A 22,467-nucleotide genomic window follows, 5' to 3' on the forward strand; every position below is an offset into this window, starting at 1 on the left:
ATTCCAGCTTAACATCATGAAGTGCACAGATTTTACCAGGTCTTACACAGGGGCTTGACATAATCTAATTTGTCATCTATATGTTATATACAAGTACAGTAAAACCGCCGTGTAAAGACCACTTTTTCTAGGGTCCCAAATCAATTCCAGTTCAATTCAACTTGTGTATAAAGATCCCTCGGCTACAAAGACCATTTTTCCTGCCTCATGGATGGTCTTTATACACAGGTTTGACTGTATTATGAGTGATATATATATATAGCATGCAAATTTAAAGCGCTATGCTGTATACCCATAGCTACATCATGTAATTATAAAATGTATATGCCAAGCCCTTATGCACAATGTGTAGAAGCATTATACAAAATAAACAACATATCATATATATACGATATACAATGTTAACGTAAAATGTCTTATTATGACTAATTAAACATACAAACAATAATAAATAGATAAAAGACACCGGGATTTGAACCAGAAATATTTACGTTAAGTATATGATGCACTATCCAATCTTTGTATATTACAGTTACACATGTTACATTCTTAACCTTGTGGATATGTATCGATTATGATGTCATTACTTTAATTAAATGTGAATTAATATTATGCTAATTTCTCTGAAAAATCTGTCATTACTCTCAAATACACAGGGACCTGGCACGAAAAAAATTATCCAATAGTATACATATATATATTATAGTATCATATGTATATATGTATACTGTTAGTTTAAAAAATTTTGCCAGGTCCCTGTGCTCAAATACAATATATGTTGTAATATGGTGAATGTAATAAAAAATGGAAATAATCAAAGCAAAACGTCTTTGAATCGAAGTACAAAATGTAAGAACACCATTCACCAACTATACGGTCAGATAATAATATAAATTAAGATAAGCTACAAATCTGCTACAATAGTGTATGGTACCTAGCTTGGGGACATTTACTTATTTTAGGTTATCAGTAGATTTAAATATTATGTAGACTCCTGTCTTTGAATGTCATTCCTTAAAACACATTTTCATCATAAACTCTAATGATGGCCATTTCAATTGAACACCCATTTCAGTCTGTTAATTCACACCCTGTTAAGATTAACTCTAGTTTTATCATTTTCCTAAAATACACTTCGGGAACTCATCTAGACCCTGTTTTCTCAAATTCTCAAATCAAACATAAATTAATAAATTGTAAGCTTAAGTTCTGACTTTTAAGTCTGTTTCGAAAAAATTAAGATCCATTACAGATACTGGAATGGCACCTAAACAAATAAGGGTTCCCAAAGAATCAATTTCTTCAGCTGAAAATCATGAACAGAAAACAAAAACTTGCAAAAAAATACAAAGTATTTTAAGTCTCGGTATCAAAATTGTAGGATTTCACATGGTTCATTGATATGTATTTGTAAAGTTTGCAAAATATTTATGATATTGCACATGAGTCTGAACTCTTTTTAGATTTCTTATGGTATGTGTTCACTTGTAGATTGTTCACCAAACCAGGGGGCATGTCTGGTATATCAAACAGTGTAAAGTTGGCTTGGTATCCCAATCTGTTAGATACAATGTAGTTAAGCTTCTTGATTTTTTCGTTAGCGAACTTCTTCTCCTGCCAAGTATGTGCTGGGGTACGGATATGGTAGAGCAGGTTTGATATGATGGAATCCTGTACTTCCTGTTTCTGTTGGCCAGGGGCAGGTAACTCTCTTTTTAGAAACTGATGGAACTCATGCTTTGACGATAACTGTAAAGAAGAAATAAATATAAGAAAACAATTTAATTACCAAAAGTCCACATCTATGAGTAGTACAAGCTTAAGGGTATAGGGGACATCAAGAGAGACAATGTTTTATGAGTGTCAGAAGTGGAATTATGTCACGGTTCTGGATCGGGTCGATTGCCTTTGACCTGAGGGTGCTTAATTGGTATAGCATCTGGCAAGTGTTTGGAGGTCCTGGGTTCAAACCCCAGTCTGATTGTCTGTTCCTTCTACAACTACCAGGTATAGGCAGCAGTGACCTACTTTGTTACGTGGTACAAAGTCTAACAACATATGATCAATTAACCCACGTGAAAAGGCTTGATGGCAATTAGTGGAAACTGGAAAGGATAAATGAAAGACAAAATCAAGAAATATAACACAGAAAGACGGAATATGGACAGACAAAGAGAAAGAAGAACAGACACAATTCAAAATAAAATGAATTTAACTCATGAATGTTTTGACATTTCCACACGTTTGAAAAATGATAAAGACTTTTAAATGTATTTATATATAGCCTTACAATGAAAAATACTGTATAAGAGGTCAGTAGGTTGCAAACTGAAGTCAAACGGGAAAAAATATTTTTTTTTAATAATTTGGCCTTGCCTCATGATAACAGATTAAAGGATAATAAGAAATGGACATTTCCAGATATTTACCTCCATTAAGTTTTCAGACATGCATTGGTAACATTTCTTTCGAAGACTTTCATCTCCATCTCCTGCTCCTTGATAAACTTGCATTACAGTATCCACTGTAATCTAGAAAACAATAGAAAAAGAAGTTTACCAATGATCCCTTTTGATCCCCTTCGAGATCCAGAGAGGAAACTGCAAAGCATAATAATTATATAAGCTCCAGTCATACTTAAAGAAGAGTTGGAAATTCACCTACTCACTTCCATTTTGAGGCACTTTTGCATGAACCTGTGTTCTGAATGATGACTGGTTGAAAGTGATGCAAAAATACTGCAAGTTCTATCAGGATATCTTAAACAGCTTTAAACTGATAGTCTATATAAACAGACAATATCAAAAGAACCAGAAAGAGGTGTACTTGGATCACCGTGGTTTCCTTCTTATTCAAAGAGGGAAACAACAGTTTCGTCATTTTGTTCTCATTAAAATCTTATCAAGTTACATTGTGTCATTACAAAAAACAACTTCAGGGGCATGAACATATTGTGGTTATGATGTTTTGTCAGAAGAACACCTATGGCTTGGTAATATACCAATTGTGAAGACTATTTCAAAGTGTGACGATCTTTAATATTCTATTTACCTGTGGAGGTTTTGGCGGTGCTACTGGTATATCAAAAAGTTCAAAATTCGCTTCATATCCTAATCTGTTTGAGACAATATAGTTGAGCTTCTTGATTTTTTTATTTGTGTACTTCTTTTCGTGCCAGGTATGTGCTGCATTACGCATATGGTACAGCAAATCTGAAACAATGGAATCCTGCTCTAGCTGATGCTGCTGTCCAGATGTAATTAACTGTTGCTTTATGAACTGGTGGAACTCATGCTTAGAGGATAACTAGAATGAACAAAACAAAAAATAAAAAAAAGATAATATCGAATTACCGATCTCACCAGGGAAACTTAAATCACCATTTCATACTAGAAGCCTTGATCATACACACGCACACCCCTGAAATTTCATAATGAACAGTTCCAGCCTAAAAATAAGAATAGTTTATATTTGTCTTCAGGGGTGGATAAGTTACATACATTGGATGTCACATTTCCATATTTGTTTCAATTTTAAGTTCATCTTGCCTTCCAAAGTGATGATACGTTAAAACTTTCTGCTTCTATGTGGAATTAGATCTACCAATCAAAGACAACAGACAGCGCTAGCCTACTAGGATGTCTGGTCTTGAAAGAAAAAGCAAAACTTGCAAGTGGAATTCTTGTTTATTTTCAATAACAGTATTACCTCCATGAAATTCTCCGACATGCACTGATAACATTTTTTCCGGAGGTTTTCGTTTTCTTTTCTTGTCGCTGGAAATATCTGCATTACATTGTCTATCGTGACGTCTCCGTGGCCAGCAATTTCCAGTTGTAACTTCAGCTGTGGTAGAGTCCATCTCTCGCAAATCTCCGATAGTCTTTGCTGATCAGTTACTCCCAACTGTACAGAAACACGATGTGATTTGTGAATGAGTCAGGCTCTTTTCAGAAATGTTATGTTTGTGACTGGATTGCAAACCTGAATTTAAGCGTTTGGCTTTAATTGCAGGATGGTTTCAAACTGCTATGTTTCGGCAATTGTTTGCAAAAAAACCAACAACATTAATTTGGATTCTAACATTAAATAGCGAATTAACAAAGTGCAAATGTAGCAGACTTGCAGCAGAATCGCACACTCATTTGAAATATGTGGTTCCTATTTGTTTTACTAACCAAGCATTGATCCTGATACAGATAGGAGATCACATGCACAAAGTCTTCTTCTGTGATGTCGTCCAGTTTGACCATTGGTCTATATCCTTCCATGGCCGGAGGCTGGTTATCCTGGTTTTCAATTAACATGATCCTGAAGTACTCACTTCTTCCGTAGAAAAACATCTAGAAATCAAAACGTGATCACTGTATAACCTAGGATTTGTATCAGTTTGCACCTTTAAATGATACAACTCAACATTGCAATACTGTGGTGCAGGAATAATGTAATATTTTAGCGTACATTTTATACAATAATCGAATGGATATCTGTAAAACTAAGGGTACCCTTAATAGAACAAAATATCTGCATGAAGATGTATAACGGCCAGTTCATGAATAGTCAAAGCATGAGAAACCTCAATTGAATACAAAAACGACCAGGTAATTTAAAATTGTATATTTTTATTTTTCAAAACATTATCCTCCAGAAGTAGTCGTTGCATGATTAAATCAAAATTCAAGATTTTATTTTTTAACCACCCTCAGGTACAAAATGGAATCAAAAGCAAAATGCAAGATACATTTTACTTCGCTAGCGTTTGAATCCATGCATGTGCCTGTGGATGGCCCAGAGGATGAAGAGAGAAACATTCATACTGAACTAATAATACCATAGTTCTTATACAAGAATTATAACCATAGTATTTGAACAATAGACAAAACATTCTGGGACGAACTAAGTATAGCAGTTCAAGTTACTCCTTTAGACCAGGAGTGTTTACTCGTTCTCATTTCAAAAATACATGTTATTAATCAGTTCAAGATCTGATGAATTTATCATTTTAATCTGTATATAAAATGATACCTTGTGACATTCAAACTGCTGGTTCCCGACACAGAAACAAATATCTGGGAAGATTGGCGTACTGATGCTGGCCATGTCCTCCTTACTACCTTCAGTTGTCTGATCTGATCCTCCAACCTAGCAACATAAATGGTCATTCGTCATCACAATGATGCAATGGCAGGGGATGGCATTGCTTGTGGGATGGAGAGTTGGTTGTTTAGATATATTAACGTCCTATTAACAGTCAGGGTCATTTAAGGACGGCCTTCCGTATATGCAGTGTGTATGTGCTGTGGGAGGCCAGGTTATTACTCTTTATTATAGTGGAACTATTGCCCTTTTATATTCTTTGTATTGATCTATCTCGCTGAAACACGGTTCACACGACAAACACAGCCCTCTTAGTGATATACATCCTTGATACTCCAGAGGTTCCGATCACTTACGATCCTTACACCCCTTGACTATCACATAGTAAAACTTGAGGCAACAGAACAAAACAGGAAATTTAGTCGTTTGATGTACATCAAAAGAGCTGTATAACGGTACACTGTGGTTGACTGTGTGGCTTTGAAGTTGGGCGTCGCTCTCTCTGTAGTCTTCAAAGGAAATCTTTGCTGGTCTGTGATTGGTCAAATGTTTTCCGCTGAGCTGCCTTCAATTTCACAATGAGATAGTCCAGGGGTGTAGAGATCGTAAGTGATCGGAACCCCTGGAGTATCGAGGATGAGTGACATACTGACATCGTGCAAACCAGTCGTCGCACTATCCTTTATGTTGTGCGTTAAGAAGGAGCACATACTACCACATTTATTGACTATGGTGTACCACTGGAAAGGGGCAGGGCTAGAGCTTTCCTCACAGTGATGAATGCTCAACAAAAGGCCTAATGTAAGGCTATGTAAAGGGAGACGTTAGGAAGAAGAAAGTCAGTTAGGAAGAACAGAAATGATAAGATCGTAAAAGTTGACTATTAAAAGTTTGAGAGGATATTATATGACTGTGAAATATGGTGACCTACAACAACACTTAATTCTTTTCAACGTACATTACTCACTCCGTTTGATAGAAACGAAGTCATGATAATATTCTGTATTTTTATCAGATTGGGAAACAACTTAATGCAGAAAAATGGAAACGTATCATTATTAATTTGCCTGCAATTCTATTATTTTAGCATTATACACTATAATATTGGAACAATTATGAAAACTGTGGAAAGTAGCCATAGGCATATGTGTGCCGTTATGAAAATGCATGTGCCACTCTTCATTAAAAAGATAATTTACAGGTGCAAGTGATCTGTTCTAAGAATATGCAAGTTCTATGTGTCTTCACTGGATGAACATTCCATTGCTTGTATTCGTGTGAAGGTTTCGATGTAAAGATTGATACACTATATTTAACGACAAGCAGACCATGGTTTGGTTTATAATATAATTATCCTATTATCAACCAGGATCAAGTCATATGCGGCATCAGTTCGCGAAAATTTTGACATGTTAATTGCTCTTCTGTAATCTACTGAAAATCGTATAGTTTTACGGATTAGGCTGTAAAATAATAGACACGGACAAATATCTATAATACTTTATAAACATTAGTTACAAGACGGAATTTACGATCACTGTCAAAACAAGAGGAATCAACTGTTGTAGAGTGTTAACAATATTGTCTTACCAGAGGATGCAGTAGCTGGGGTACAGCCGACATTATTAGTTTCCTCATATCATACTGTATATCAATTGTCAGCATCTCATCTTGTACACTGAGTACAGCCTCACGATGATCTTCATCTACTGTTTAAATAATAAATATCACTCAAACATGCCTTGGCGACAATCTCTGTATAAAGACCACCTGCTTAATAAGACCACTTTCTTAGATTCACAAATTGTCAGTTTCAATACATTCGATGTAAAGAAAATGTTCCTTGTCCCTTAGATAGTCTTTACAGACAGGTTTCACTGTACGTCATCTTAACCTTCATGTTTAAGCACCAAAATTGAACTTCAAAACAACAAATGTAATGATATTTATTTAAACTTATTCTGGTCTTTTCTTGCATCATTTGCATTCTCTAATTCTGTTTCAATATTTACAGTTACATGCAGTTACATACGTTACAACCTACTTATATCTTATTCTCCAGACACAGCTGTATCTTTAAAAAAACATTTCAATATCTAATATCATTTCTGTGGGTTTTTTTAATTTTTGTTTTACCTGTTTTAGATTGCTTCATTTCTGCCTCAATACAGTTAGCAAGAGCTGTAAATCCTAAAAAGGCTGCTAATTGCTGAGTCTCTTCAACATCTTCTATAGGAACATCCAGACTGCCTAATAAAATCATCAAAACGTCAAAAATGTATACAAAAGACACCTGTGTGACGTGCATGCATGTTTTGAAAGGCTGCACTACACAGCATGTTCGAGTTGTGTATCTTTGTTATGAATTGTTTGTAATTGGGAATACATACCTTAAAGATCTGCTCTGGTGAAAAAACTACATTTTCTGATGCATGATTAACTTTTTTCTATTATACTGCAATAGATTTTTGGAAATAGGAACTCATGCCAAAGGTAAAATGTAATAAATGTGATATGGTGGTGTCATAATGTTATTTAACCTGAATGTTACTGTTTGGAGCATACTCACGATGAAATAAAGCAATGTTTTGCAAATTATAGTCGTCCGATAAATATGGATATTCGCAAAATTGACAAAATCAATGATGTCTTTAAGAAAATAATAATATCACACTGTCAACTCATTATTTTTGCTCAGAATAGCGAAGTATAAGCTGAATATGTTACCCTTACCCCCTGAGTTTTTTAAGATAAAATACCTCGTTTTTGACAGATTGATCGCTTCACAGAAAAAGTTCTGACGACAAACTTTTTCTAAAATTTTGCAGTTCAAAAGAAAACAAGTTGCTGTTTCTAAAACCATTATAAATATATAGTGTGATAGGGGGTCAATGCGCTTGACTTTTTGTTCTGTTACAAAATAAGTTATTTTCAGCAATTCTTGGTAAAAATTAAAATCACTTTATCTTCATTAAATTTGTAAACATTTAAAACCAATATATTATGATTCCACTCTTATATGCTTATCACTTATTACTTTCACCTCAGGGAACCTAAAAACATTACAGAAAAGATTAGATATAGGTAAAAATGTTGTCGCACCAGCGAGTTTAGAATATTGAATTAAAAAGGAGTGAAATTTCACCTCTCTACATATTTTTTTTTAGTTTTTGACATTTTTTCTATATGGGAACTTTGAGACAATTAGTTTTTGAAAAGAAAATCAAAGACAAAAACTCTTTGATTAATGTTGAAATGAGACTTCAACGAGACTGAAACCACATCAGAGCAGATCCTTAGATAAAATAATTATCCAAAATCTTTTCGTAGTTGTAAGCATCACATTGCAGAAAGATTAAATATTATTACCTGTGTATAGAAATTGAAGTATTGCTCTCAAACTTTCTGGAGTAAACTGCAAAATAAAACCATTTATGAACTAATACAGCATTAATAACTATACAAAGAAATCTCTTGGACAAGTGTACAAACACATCGAATTTGTCTATAAAATCCATACAATGGGCAATAAGAAATGGTTTCATAGCCAATTAGTCTGTATACATGACAAATTGTGTTGAGATTGACCATTTGGGACCCTGGAAAATGGTCGTATTAAACAGGTGGTCAATAAGTTAGGTGTGACTGCATCATTTCATATGGCTCAGACCTTACTTGCATGTGACTTGCTACTATGCCTCTACAATATCATAGGGTTTATATTTGTTTTTAAGTTTAAAAATTAGGATCTGATCATTTCGAACTGAAAACTATTAAATCAATAGTGGTCATGTTAAACATGATTAAACTTGATTCCATGTATTATCGGATTTGTTTTTACAGTATATGATCCATGTATAATTACCTATATTAAATAATTTCTCCTGGGGAACAAGTACTGATAACATTGTTGCCAACTCAAGTTTACATACCAACATTGAATTATTTCCATGGGCAAATAAGCATTTCTCTAGAGTAAGTCTTCTGTTACAGAAAAAAATGTCTTAATACCCCTTCTATGTCAATAATTGACAGTATTAAAGAAGTATACTTAGTCAAAATTTAACCGCAAACTTCAACCTTTGAACTTACAACAGGATCCGTTAGCTCAAGTGTCTTCAGTCCTAGAGAATCTGGAGCAGTCAGTTTTCTGTGAAAGTAACTGCATCGGACACAAAGGATGCATTTGTGTCCTAAAAATCTCTGGTCAGCTACAATTAGTTCCACGTCATAATCAGGAGTCCTTTCATACATTCTGTTGGAAGAGAAGAAAACAGCAATAATTGAAATAACTAAACTAAAAGCAACTTTCTATACAAAAAGCTAAAACAGAATTAATGTGTTTTTCGAGCAAATGTTTAACTGTGTCAAAATATTATTTTAAAACGCTTAATCAAACACTATAAGTTTGGAATCAACATTTCTAGCTACGATGAAAAATAAGCTAAATTTAATTACTTTTTCTGCAATAACGTTTGCTTCTTTAGTCACATTGATAATATCAGTCAATATACATGCTATACAATGCCTAAGCTAAGACCGCATATCCTCATTAAGACCTTTCTCTTTCTTTCTACAATACCATATCATACATTTTACACCAAATCAAAAGTTTCACAATTTTAACTTAAAATGAGAATATTAAATTCAACGGTTTCGTGGTCTGGCTTTCAGGGTAAAACAAAATCATTAATTGGAAGATCAAATTTTTCCGGTATATCAATTTCTTAAAAGAGTCTATACAGACAGGCCATATGTTCCTATTATATAGTGTGAACTTGGTGGATCATGTGGATCATTTTTAAAAGTATAAGTGTAAGTGTATTAGAAAGAGCAAAATATTTAACATCTAACGTTTGTAGGAAAGATGTGAGGTTGGAGATTCCTGGACTTTCCGTTGGTCTTTCCGAGACATGACAGGCAGATCCGGACTGGTATTCCTGCAGTGTAGATCGGATGTCTATGGTGAGAGCTGACAGAAAACATCGCTGTCCGTCAATACTCTGTGCATCATATCGGGCACCTGTATAATTACCAATGTGTAAAAATTGGGTACCCGATACCAAAGAAGACATGTTTGAGGAACTGATTACCAACTAGTAATAAGACCTAAATGACCAATAAACGTTGATTCTCAATAGCTCTGCATTGTGAATGACAGTATAAACAGCAGATACATACAAATGTAGCATGTTTACGTGTATATAGTTGCCATTGAGACTAATATATGATGATAATATGTTTATAGAAATATGTAAACGTGACCTTGAAATTTGATCAATTTTATTCATCTAAATTTGGTTTTAGTCAGTATACACTACTGTCAATACAAACAAAAACCCAGTAGTCATATTACCTGCTTTCAGCAGATATTTCACCATATGTAGGTGCCCACAAAGACTTGCCAGGTACCTGATAAAACAATAAATACAGTACTTAGACAACAATATATGTAGTGTAACAGGAGAGGAGAAAATGTAGTGGTAAGACCGGGATTCGAACCATGAACCTCCGAACAATAGCCGAAAGTATTTTTTTCTTTCAATATTAAACCTTATTCAAGATTTAATTTATACATACGTATATTTAATAAACTTAAAAAAAACATTATAACGAAATGCTCTACCAACTGAGCTACCTGAACACTGCTGATCGACCAGTCCAATTCCGCTACAAAAGTGCTCAGACAAAAATGAATGTGAGTAATACATCGTCATCTGCCAATGTGAAAGAAAACTGTTCATGTACATGTACCTGTTTTGAGGGTTAATTGCTTAAAGCAATAACTATAACTGTTTTGATTGAGGAAACCAAGGAAGGCCTGGTTATTGATTATATAATTCAAACGATAGTCATTATTATATTACGTTAACGATATTTTCTTATATTTCGTATAAAGTTTAACACAAACCCAAATTCTAACTTACAGAGGACAGTTGTCCCAGGGGTCAGTGGCATTGACATCAATTCCGACCTTGTTAATATAATGTCTGAAACAAAAGACAATAAATTGATAGTGATTTCAGCGTATCTCCTACGTGTTAACAAACAGTCGAAACTGAGGATCTCTTTTCCCCTGCCTTCGTCTCATACAAATGTATACTCATTTTGTTTCAAATTCCACTACTCATTCTATCCCTCATCCCTCCGCCACCCTAACACATTACCAATTCTACCCTACATGTAATCCCACCGTCAAGCTAACACACTACCCATTCTACCCCTCATTCCACCGTCAACATAACAAACTACCCATTCTACTCTCATCCCTCCGCCATCCTAACACACTGCCCATTCTATCCCTAATCGAACCGTCAACCTAACACACTACCCATTCTACCCTTAACACCGCCGTCAACTTAACACACTACCCATTCTATCCCTCATCCCACCGTCATCATAACACACAACCCATTCTACACTCCATCCCACCGTCACCCTAACAACTACCCATTCTACCCTTCATCACAACGCCAGCCTATCACACTACCGATTCTACCCTTCATCCCACCGCCAGCCTAAGACAATACCCTATCTATCCCTCATCGCACCGTCAACCTAACACACTACCCATTATATTCTACCCTTCATAACACCGTCAACCTAATAAACTACCATTTTTAGCCTTAATCTGAACGTCAACCTAACACACTACCCATTCTATCCTTCACCCAACCGCCATCCTAACACACTACCCATTCTACCCTTCATCCCACCGCCACCTTAACACACTACGCATTCTACCTTCCATCCCACCGCCACCCTAACACACTACGCATTCTACCCTTCGTCCCACAGTCAACCTAACGCACTACCCACTCTACTCCTCATCAAAACCGCCAACCTAACACACTGCCCATTCCTTCCTTCATCCCACCGTCAACCTAACACACTACCTATTCTATCCCCCATCCCACCGCCACCCTAACGCACCACCCATTCTACCCTCATCCCATCATCAACCTAACGCACTTCCCATTCTATCCTCCATCCCACAGCCAACCTTACGCACTACCCATTCTACCCTCATCCCATCGTCAACCTAACACACTACCCATATGCATTCTACCCTCCATCCCACCGCCACCCTTACACACTACGCATTCTACCCTCCATCCCACCGCCACCCTTACACACTACGCATTCTACCCTTCATCCCACCGTCAACCTAACACACTACCCATTCTATCCTCCATCCCACCGCCAGCCTAACACACTACCCATTCTACCCTCATTCCATCGTCAACCTAACACACTACCCATTCTATCCTCCATCCCACAGTCAACCTTACGCACTACCCATTCTACCCTCATCCCATCGTCAACCTAACACACTACCCATAAGCATTCTACCCTCCATCCCACCGCCACCCTTACACACTACGCATTCTACCCTTCATTCCACAGTCAACCTTACGCACTACGCATTCTACCCTTCATCCCACAGTCAACCTTACGCACTACCCACTCTACTCCTCATCAAAACCGCCAACCTAACACACTGCCCATTCCTTCCTTCATCCCACCGTCAACCTAACACACTACCTATTCTATCCCCCATCCCACCGCCACCCTAACGCACCACCCATTCCACCCTCATCCCATCATTAACCTAACGCACTTCCCATACTATCCTCCATACCACCGCCACCTTTACACACTACGCATTCTACCCTCCATCCCACCGCCACCCTTACAGACTACGCATTCTACCCTTCATCCCACCGTCAACCTAACACACTACCCATTCTATCCTTCGTCCCACAGTGAACCTAACGTACTACCCACTCTACTCCTCATCAAAACCGCCAACCTAACACACTGCCCATTCCTTCCTTCATCCCACCGTCAACCTAACACACTACCTATTCTATCCCCCATCCCACCGCCACCCTAACGCACCACCCATTCTACCCTCATCCCATCATCAACCTAACGCACTTCCCATTCTATCCTCCATACCACCGCCACCTTTACGCACTACCCATTCTACCCTCATCCCATCGTCAACCTAACACACTACCCATATGCATTCTACCCTCCATCCCACCGCCACCCTTACACACTACGCATTCTACCCTTCATCCCACAGTCAACCTTACGCACTACCCATTCCACCCTCATCCCATCATTAACCTAACGCACTTCCCATACTATCCTCCATACCACCGCCACCTTTACACACTACGCATTCTACCCTCCATCCCACCGCCACCCTTACAGACTACGCATTCTACCCTTCATCCCACCGTCAACCTAACACACTACCCATTCTATCATTCGTCCCACAGTGAACCTAACGCACTACCCACTCTACTCCTCATCAAAACCGCCAACCTAACACACTGCCCATTCCTTCCTTCATCCCACCGTCAACCTAACACACTACCTATTCTATCCCCCATCCCACCGCCACCCTAACGCACCACCCCTTCTACCCTCACCCCATCATTAACCTAACGCACTTCCCATTCTATCCTCCATACCACCGCCACCTTTACACACTACGCATTCTACCCTCCATCCCACCGCCACCCTTACAGACTACGCATTCTACCCTTCATCCCACCGTCAACCTAACACACTACCCATTCTATCCTTCGTCCCACAGTGAACCTAACGCACTACCCACTCTACTCCTCATCAAAACCGCCAACCTAACACACTGCCCATTCCTTCCTTCATCCCACCGTCAACCTAACACACTACCTATTCTATCCCCCATCCCACCGCCACCCTAACGCACCACCCCTTCTACCCTCATCCCATCATTAACCTAACGCACTTCCCATTCTATCCTCCATACCACCGCCACCTTTACGCACTACCCATTCTACCCTCATCCCATCGTCAACCTAACACACTACCCATAAGCATTCTACCCTCCATCCCACCGCCACCCTTACACACTACGCATTCTACCCTTCATCCCACAGTCAACCTTACGCACTACGCATTCTACCCTTCATCCCACAGTCAACCTTACGCACTACCCACTCTACTCCTCATCAAAACCGCCAACCTAACACACTGCCCATTCCTTCCTTCATCCCACCGTCAACCTAACCCACTACCTATTCTATCCCCCATCCCACCGCCACCCTAACGCACCACCCATTCCACCCTCATCCCATCATTAACCTAACGCACTTCCCATACTATCCTCCATACCACCGCCACCTTTACACACTACGCATTCTACCCTCCATCCCACCGCCACCCTTACAGACTACGCATTCTACCCTTCATCCCACCGTCAACCTAAAACACTACCCATTCTATCCTTCGTCCCACAGTGAACCTAACGCACTACCCACTCTACTCCTCATCAAAACCGCCAAACTAACACACTGCCCATTCCTTCCTTCATCCCACCGTCAACCTAACACACTACCTATTCTATCCCCCATCCCACCGCCACCCTAACGCACCACCCCTTTCTACCCTCACTATCCCATTCATTCTATACCTAACGCACTACCCATTCTATCCTCCATTCCACCGCCACCTTTACACACTACGCATTCTACCCTCCATCCCACCGCCACCCTTACACACTACGCATTCTACCCTTCATCCCACCGTCAACCTAACACACTACACATTCTATCCTCCATCCCACCGCCAGCCTAACACACTACCCATTCTACCCTCATTCCATCGTCAACCTAACACACTACCCATTCTATCCTCCATCCCACAGTCAACCTTACGCACTACCCATTCTACCCTCATCCCATCGTCAACCTAACACACTACCCATAAGCATTCTACCCTCCATCCCACCGCCACCCTTACACACTACGCATTCTACCCTTCATTCCACAGTCAACCTAACACACTACGCATTCTACCCTTCGTCCCACAGTCAACCTAACGCACTACCCACTCTACTCCTCATCAAAACCGCCAACCTAACACACTGCCCATTCCTTCCTTCATCCCACCGTCAACCTAACACACTACCTATTCTATCCCCCATCCCACCGCCACCCTAACGCACCACCCATTCTACCCTCATCCCATCATCAACCTAACGCACTTCCCATTCTATCCTCCATACCACCGCCACCTTAACACACTACGCATTCTACCCTCCATCCCACCGCCACCCTTACACACTACGCATTCTACCCTTCATCCCACCGTCAACCTAACACACTACCCATTCTATCCTCCATCCCACCGCCAGCCTAACACACTACCCATTCTACCCTCATCCCATCGTCAACCTAACACACTACCCATTCTATCCTCCATCCCACAGTCAACCTTACGCACTATCCATTCTACCCTCATCCCATCGTCAACCTAACACACTACCCATATGCATTCTACCCTCCATCCCACCGCCACCCTTACACACTACGCATTCTACCCTTCATCCCACAGTCAACCTTACGCACTACGCATTCTACCCTTCATCCCACAGCAACCTTACGCACTACCCATTCTACCCTCATCCCACCGTCAACCTAACACACTACCAATTATATCCTCCATCCCACCGTTAACCTAACACACTACCAATTATATCCTCCATCCCACCGTCAACCTAACACACTACCAATTATATCCTCCATCCCACCGTCAACCTAACACACTACCCATTCTACCCTCCATCCCACCGCCACCCTAACACACTACGCATTCTACACTTCATCCCACCGTCAACCTTACACATTACCCATTCTACCCTCCATCCCACCGTCAACATAATACATTACCAATTCTACCCTACATGTAATCCCACCGTCAAGCTAACACACTTCCCATTCTATCCTTCACCCAACCGCCATCCTAACACACTACGCATTCTACCTTCCATCCCACCGCCACCCTAACACACTACGCATTCTACCCTTCGTCCCACAGTCAACCTAACGCACTACCCACTCTACTCCTCATCAAAACCGCCAACCTAACACACTGCCCATTCCTTCCTTCATCCCACCGTCAACCTAACACACTACCTATTCTATCCCCCATCCGTCCGCCACCCTAACGCACCATCCATTCTACCCTCATCCCATCATCAACCTAACGCACATCCCATTCTATCCTCCATTCCACCGCCACCTTTACACACTACGCATTCTACCCTCCATCCCACCGCCACCCTTACACACTGAGCATTCTACCCTTCATCCCACCGTCAACCTAACACACTACCCATTCTATCGTCCATCCCACCGTCAATATAACGCACTACCCATTCTACCCTCATCCCATCATCAACCTAACGCACTTCCCATTCTATCCTCCATCCCACCGCCAGCCTAACACACTACCCATTCTACCCTCATCCCATCGTCAACCTAACACACTACCCATTCTATCCTCCATCCCACAGACAACCTTACGCACTACCCATTCTACCCTCATCCCATCACCAACCTAACACACTACCCATATGCATTCTACCCTCCATCCCACCGCCACCCTTACACACTACGCATTCTATCCTTCATCCCACAGTCAACCTTACGCACTACGCATTCTACCCTTCATCCCACAGTCAACCTTACCCTACCCAGCACTACCCATTCTACCCTCATCCCACCGTCAACCTAACACACTACCAATTATATCCTCCATTCCACCGTTAACCTAACACACTACCAATTATATCCTCCATCCCACCGTCAACCTAACACACTACCAATTATATCCTCCATCCCACCGTTAACCTAACACACTACCCATTTTACCGTTCATGTCACCGTCAACCTAACACAATACCCATTCTACCCCCTATCCCTCCGTCAACATAACACACTACCCTTTCTACCCGTCATCCCACCGTCAACCTAACACACTACCAATTATATCCTCCATCCCACCGTTAACCTAACACAATACCCATTCTACCCCCTATCCCTCCGTCAACATAACACACTACACATTCTACCCGTCATCCCACCGTCAACCTAACACACTACCAATTATATCCTCCATCCCACCGTTAACCTAACACACTACCCATTTTACCCTTCATGTCACCGTCAACCTAACACAATACCCATTCTACCCCCTATCCCTCCGTCAACATAACACACTACCCATTCTACCCTCATCCCATCATCAACCTAACGCACTTCCCATTCTATCCTCCATTCCACCGCCATCCTAACACACTACCCATTCTACCCTCCATCCCACCGCCACCCTAACACACTACACATTCTATCCTCCATCCCACCGCCAGCCTAACACACTACCCATTCTACCCTCATTCCATCGTCAACCTAACACACTACCCATTCTATCCTCCATCCCACAGTCAACCTTACGCACTACCCATTCTACCCTCATCCCATCGTCAACCTAACACACTACCCATAAGCATTCTACCCTCCATCCCACCGCCACCCTTACACACTACGCATTCTACCCTTCATTCCACAGTCAACCTTACGCACTACGCATTCTACCCTTCATCCCACAGTCAACCTTACGCACTACCCACTCTACTCCTCATCAAAACCGCCAACCTAACACACTGCCCATTCCTTCCTTCATCCCACCGTCAACCTAACACACTACCTATTCTATCTCCCATCCCACCGCCACCCTTACGCACCACCCATTCTACCCTCATCCCATCATTAACCAAACGCACTTCCCATTCTATCCTCCATACCACCGCCACCTTTACACACTACGCATTCTACCCTCCATCCCACCGCCACCCTTACACACTACGCATTCTACCCTTCATCCCACCGTCAACCTAACACACTACCCATTCTATCCTCCATCCCACCGCCAGCCTAACACACTACCCATTCTACCCTCATCCCATCGTCAACCTAACACACTACCCATTCTATCCTCCATCCCACAGTCAACCTTACGCACTACCCATTCTACCCTCATCCCATCGTCAACCTAACACACTACCCATATGCATTCTACCCTCCATCCCACCGCCACCCTTACACACTACGCATTCTACCCTTCATCCCACAGTCAACCTTACGCACTACGCATTCTACCCTTCATCCCACAGCAACCTTACGCACTACCCATTCTACCCTCATCCCACCGTCAACCTAACACACTACCAATTATATCCTCCATCCCACCGTTAACCTAACACACTACCAATTATATCCTCCATCCCACCGTCAACCTAACACACTACCAATTATATCCTCCATCCCACCGTCAACCTAACACACTACCCATTCTACCCTCCATCCCACCGCCACCCTAACACACTACGCATTCTACACTTCATCCCACCGTCAACCTTACACATTACCCATTCTACCCTCCATCCCACCGTCAACATAATACATTACCAATTCTACCCTACATGTAATCCCACCGTCAAGCTAACACACTTCCCATTCTATCCTTCACCCAACCGCCATCCTAACACACTACGCATTCTACCTTCCATCCCACCGCCACCCTAACACACTACGCATTCTACCCTTCGTCCCACAGTCAACCTAACGCACTACCCACTCTACTCCTCATCAAAACCGCCAACCTAACACACTGCCCATTCCTTCCTTCATCCCACCGTCAACCTAACACACTACCTATTCTATCCCCCATCCGTCCGCCACCCTAACGCACCATCCATTCTACCCTCATCCCATCATCAACCTAACGCACATCCCATTCTATCCTCCATTCCACCGCCACCTTTACACACTACGCATTCTACCCTCCATCCCACCGCCACCCTTACACACTGAGCATTCTACCCTTCATCCCACCGTCAACCTAACACACTACCCATTCTATCCTCCATCCCACCGTCAACATAACGCACTACCCATTCTACCCTCATCCCATCATCAACCTAACGCACTTCCCATTCTATCCTCCATCCCACCGCCAGCCTAACACACTACCCATTCTACCCTCATCCCATCGTCAACCAAACACACTACCCATTCTATCCTCCATCCCACAGACAACCTTACGCACTACCCATTCTACCCTCATCCCATCACCAACCTAACACACTACCCATATGCATTCTACCCTCCATCCCACCGCCACCCTTACACACTACGCATTCTATCCTTCATCCCACAGTCAACCTTACGCACTACGCATTCTACCCTTCATCCCACAGTCAACCTTACGCACTACCCATTCTACCCTCATCCCACCGTCAACCTAACACACTACCAATTATATCCTCCATTCCACCGTTAACCTAACACACTACCAATTATATCCTCCATCCCACCGTCAACCTAACACACTACCAATTATATCCTCCATCCCACCGTTAACCTAACACACTACCCATTTTACCGTTCATGTCACCGTCAACCTAACACAATACCCATTCTACCCCCTATCCCTCCGTCAACATAACACACTACCCTTTCTACCCGTCATCCCACCGTCAACCTAACACACTACCAATTATATCCTCCATCCCACCGTTAACCTAACACAATACCCATTCTACCCCCTATCCCTCCGTCAACATAACACACTACACATTCTACCCGTCATCCCACCGTCAACCTAACACACTACCAATTATATCCTCCATCCCACCGTTAACCTAACACACTACCCATTTTACCCTTCATGTCACCGTCAACCTAACACAATACCCATTCTACCCCCTATCCCTCCGTCAACATAACACACTACCCATTCTACCCTCATCCCATCATCAACCTAACGCACTTCCCATTCTATCCTCCATTCCACCGCCATCCTAACACACTACCCATTCTATCCTCCATTCCACCGCCACCTTTACACACTACGCATTCTACCCTCCATCCCACCGCCACCCTTACACACTACGCATTCTACCCTTCATCCCACCGTCAACCTAACACATTACCCATTCTACCCTCCATCCCACCGTCAACCTAATACACAACTCATTATATTCTATCCCTTTAATCACAAACCCTTTCACAATCACTCATATCAAATGTTGCCTGTTATAAAGCCAACTCACTTTACTTCTTCAACTTTGCCACGACGAACACAACTAAAGAAACCCTGGAGGTCTGAATTCCACACTTCCTGTGATTGCTGCCGTCTCACCTGCCTGGATTGACATAAAACAATTTATTTAGGGTAAACATACTATAGTTTATGTATGTTAGAAGTATTCTATCCGAGGAATACAAAATGTTGTAAAACCCCTGGCCTTCGAAGAAAACCGCAACAAGTTGCATTCTCCATACATAAAAACTGTGCGATACCTTTAACACATTTCAGACAAAGGTGTCTGAAATTAAAGTTAAACTTTTGGCGAGAAAATATAAATTTTGTTGAAGCAGTGACGTCAGGATCGCGAGGTTATATTGCATGAGTAGCTGTACAATACAGCAGCAGCCGACATTGATGTATGAGCAGTATGGCAGTTCACTTGGTGGAGGGGCATATATGTATACCTATATATAAATATATATACGTCCCGTACACGTTGTAGTGCTTCCTATCTCTATATTTCTAATGACGGAGTATATCTTTTTTAATATTGCTTATATATTCTATTGGTTATTGGACGAAATTCTCCAAATTTAGAGTAATTTAGTTATTTAAGGAACAACCGCCAGCTTTTCTTTGGATATTTTCCTCAATTTAGATATACTGGTCAGTTTGTTGGCCTGAGTGGGCAACACATACAATGTACTCTGAACCCCTGCTGTGTAATGGCAGATATGAATGAAAAGGAAGACCAGCCTTCCACCAGACCTCAAGAGCGAATCGCCACGCACATATACATTTGTTCGTTAGTTTATATCATTTAAATACTTACTCTTGGCAAAATCATTCATTCATGTTCGAGCATTCATTAAACTTAGGTTCAAAATGAAACTACATACCGATGTATAAGTCAAACAGATTTTTTTCCCAAAGTACTAAGTAAGCTGACCTTGCTAGTCGAGTAAGCACGGACAATAGCAAACTGTACATGTACATACACACATGTATTCATTGGAGTATACATGTATATAATCAATTTACCTGCGAGGCGCTGCCGCAGCCATAGTCGCTGCCCTTAGTGCACTATGTATGCGTTTAAATCAATAATGTTAGGAAATTTCAATCCGTGGTAGAAGTGGTGAACTGGAAACCACTGTATTGAAGTGATTTGAAATATCCGTTAAGGTTGGAAGGCAGCAAACCTCACCGGTTCATACTTCACAAACATTGGAGTGTTGACCTGAAATACCCGAGAAGGTTTCAGCATATATATATAAACACACTATATACTGTAAAAGGTGTTGTGAAATATACACACGTGTACACACCTATATCTACACCTACGTACATGTATATACGCATCTACATTTGTATATGTCGTAATATCCAGCTCATTATCACGGGTATCCTCCTCATATCAGCTTTATCATATACACACATTATGTATATATCATGTGTTCATGTTGACCTATATAAATAGCTCCGGGTCGACGTCACGTGATGTAAACACAGTGATGCGGAAACATAATCACAGGTATTTCCCATGGGTCCTTTCCATGTACAGAAAACCAAATGTTTCATATATATATGTGCACCACCCACATATATTTAAAGAATTACTAAAATGCTATATACGTAGTGACATACATATGAATATTGATGATTTTGAGGTTTAAAATCCCGTTTAAACTAGTTATATTTTAAGAGCTATTGGACTTGGCAATGTCGGTTGTACACGGGTATACGTATTTAACTTTTGAGAATTCCAATTAGTAGCACACCATATGTCTAACATAAAGAAAATAATACAACGGTGTTGTCAAAAAATATATATATATTTCAATTTCATTTTAAACTTAATTAAAATCAAATTTCGAAAAGTACTGTTGCATATCTAATTGACCAAATTATAAACTGTAATTAAAGAAAAAGAAAACGAAGATTTTTTTCTTTTCTACAATATTTGCTGTTTTAATATATACATATGTACATGTTTATCGTACCCTTAAAAATGACATCACATGTATACTGTATATATATATATGAATTTGGTGTAAATAATTACAATTACATTTAAGCTTTATGCAACTTAAAAAAAGTAATGTCTGTGAATGCAAGTTTTGAAAATTAGAAAGTACTCTGTGGGAATGTAAGCGCAAAGTGATATGTGAATGTAAGTGTATGGGTGAATAAAATTAGATATTTACTTTACTAAGTAAGAAAGTGCTGTATGTTAATGTAAATGTATGGATAGATAAAATGTTATATTCAAAGATGCTCCACCGCTGACAATTGGTATTTTTTTCATCATCAAAAACAGCAGCAGACGATTTGGTATTTGTATTCAGTTACAAAAATTACCTACTTTACACCATTACCGCAATCGAAAAGTTTGAGCTTCTAATTTTTACTTCAAGTTAAAAAAATATAAAAAATAAT

General features: G+C 40.4%; 1 protein-coding gene across 5 annotated transcripts; it reads right to left on the minus strand.

Annotated features, from left to right (window-relative positions):
• Positions 1–106: 106 nt before the first annotated feature.
• On the minus strand, positions 107–21,505 carry LOC138329957 (ankyrin repeat and BTB/POZ domain-containing protein 1-like). Of its 5 annotated transcripts, none has more exons than XM_069277265.1 (16): positions 21,377–21,505; positions 21,070–21,268; positions 20,051–20,143; positions 11,025–11,087; positions 10,454–10,509; positions 9,952–10,120; positions 9,190–9,352; positions 8,467–8,512; positions 7,234–7,347; positions 6,688–6,803; positions 5,026–5,142; positions 4,179–4,343; positions 3,709–3,906; positions 3,052–3,306; positions 2,430–2,531; positions 107–1,749 (listed from the first exon to the last, which is right to left on the minus strand). In XM_069277265.1, exons 2-16 carry the CDS (start codon positions 21,090–21,092, stop codon positions 1,429–1,431), a joined length of 2,001 nt encoding a protein of 666 aa, XP_069133366.1. In that variant the 5' UTR covers positions 21,093–21,268; positions 21,377–21,505; the 3' UTR covers positions 107–1,428. The 5 variants fall into 5 exon arrangements, with proteins under 5 accessions (XP_069133366.1, XP_069133364.1, XP_069133368.1 ...); XM_069277263.1 differs by having other exon boundaries at positions 6,688–6,806; XM_069277267.1 differs by lacking the exon at positions 21,070–21,268 and adding an exon at positions 10,736–10,814 and having other exon boundaries at positions 6,688–6,806; positions 21,357–21,494.
• Positions 21,506–22,467: the final 962 nt, after the last annotated feature.

This window comes from Argopecten irradians, chromosome 8 (genome assembly GCF_041381155.1).
Source record: "Argopecten irradians isolate NY chromosome 8, Ai_NY, whole genome shotgun sequence".
Taxonomy (NCBI): domain Eukaryota; kingdom Metazoa; phylum Mollusca; class Bivalvia; order Pectinida; family Pectinidae; genus Argopecten; species Argopecten irradians.

Coding starts and splice junctions, on each gene's coding strand:
- LOC138329957 (XM_069277263.1), bottom strand. CDS start 21,092: ATGGCTGCGGCAGCGCCTCGCAG. Junction 20,144..21,069: donor GCTGCGGCAGCGCCTCGCAG/GTAAATTGATTA, acceptor ATGTCAATCCAG/GCAGGTGAGACGGCAGCAAT. Junction 2,532..3,051: donor CACCGCCAAAACCTCCACAG/GTAAATAGAATA, acceptor ATTGTTTTCTAG/ATTACAGTGGATACTGTAAT.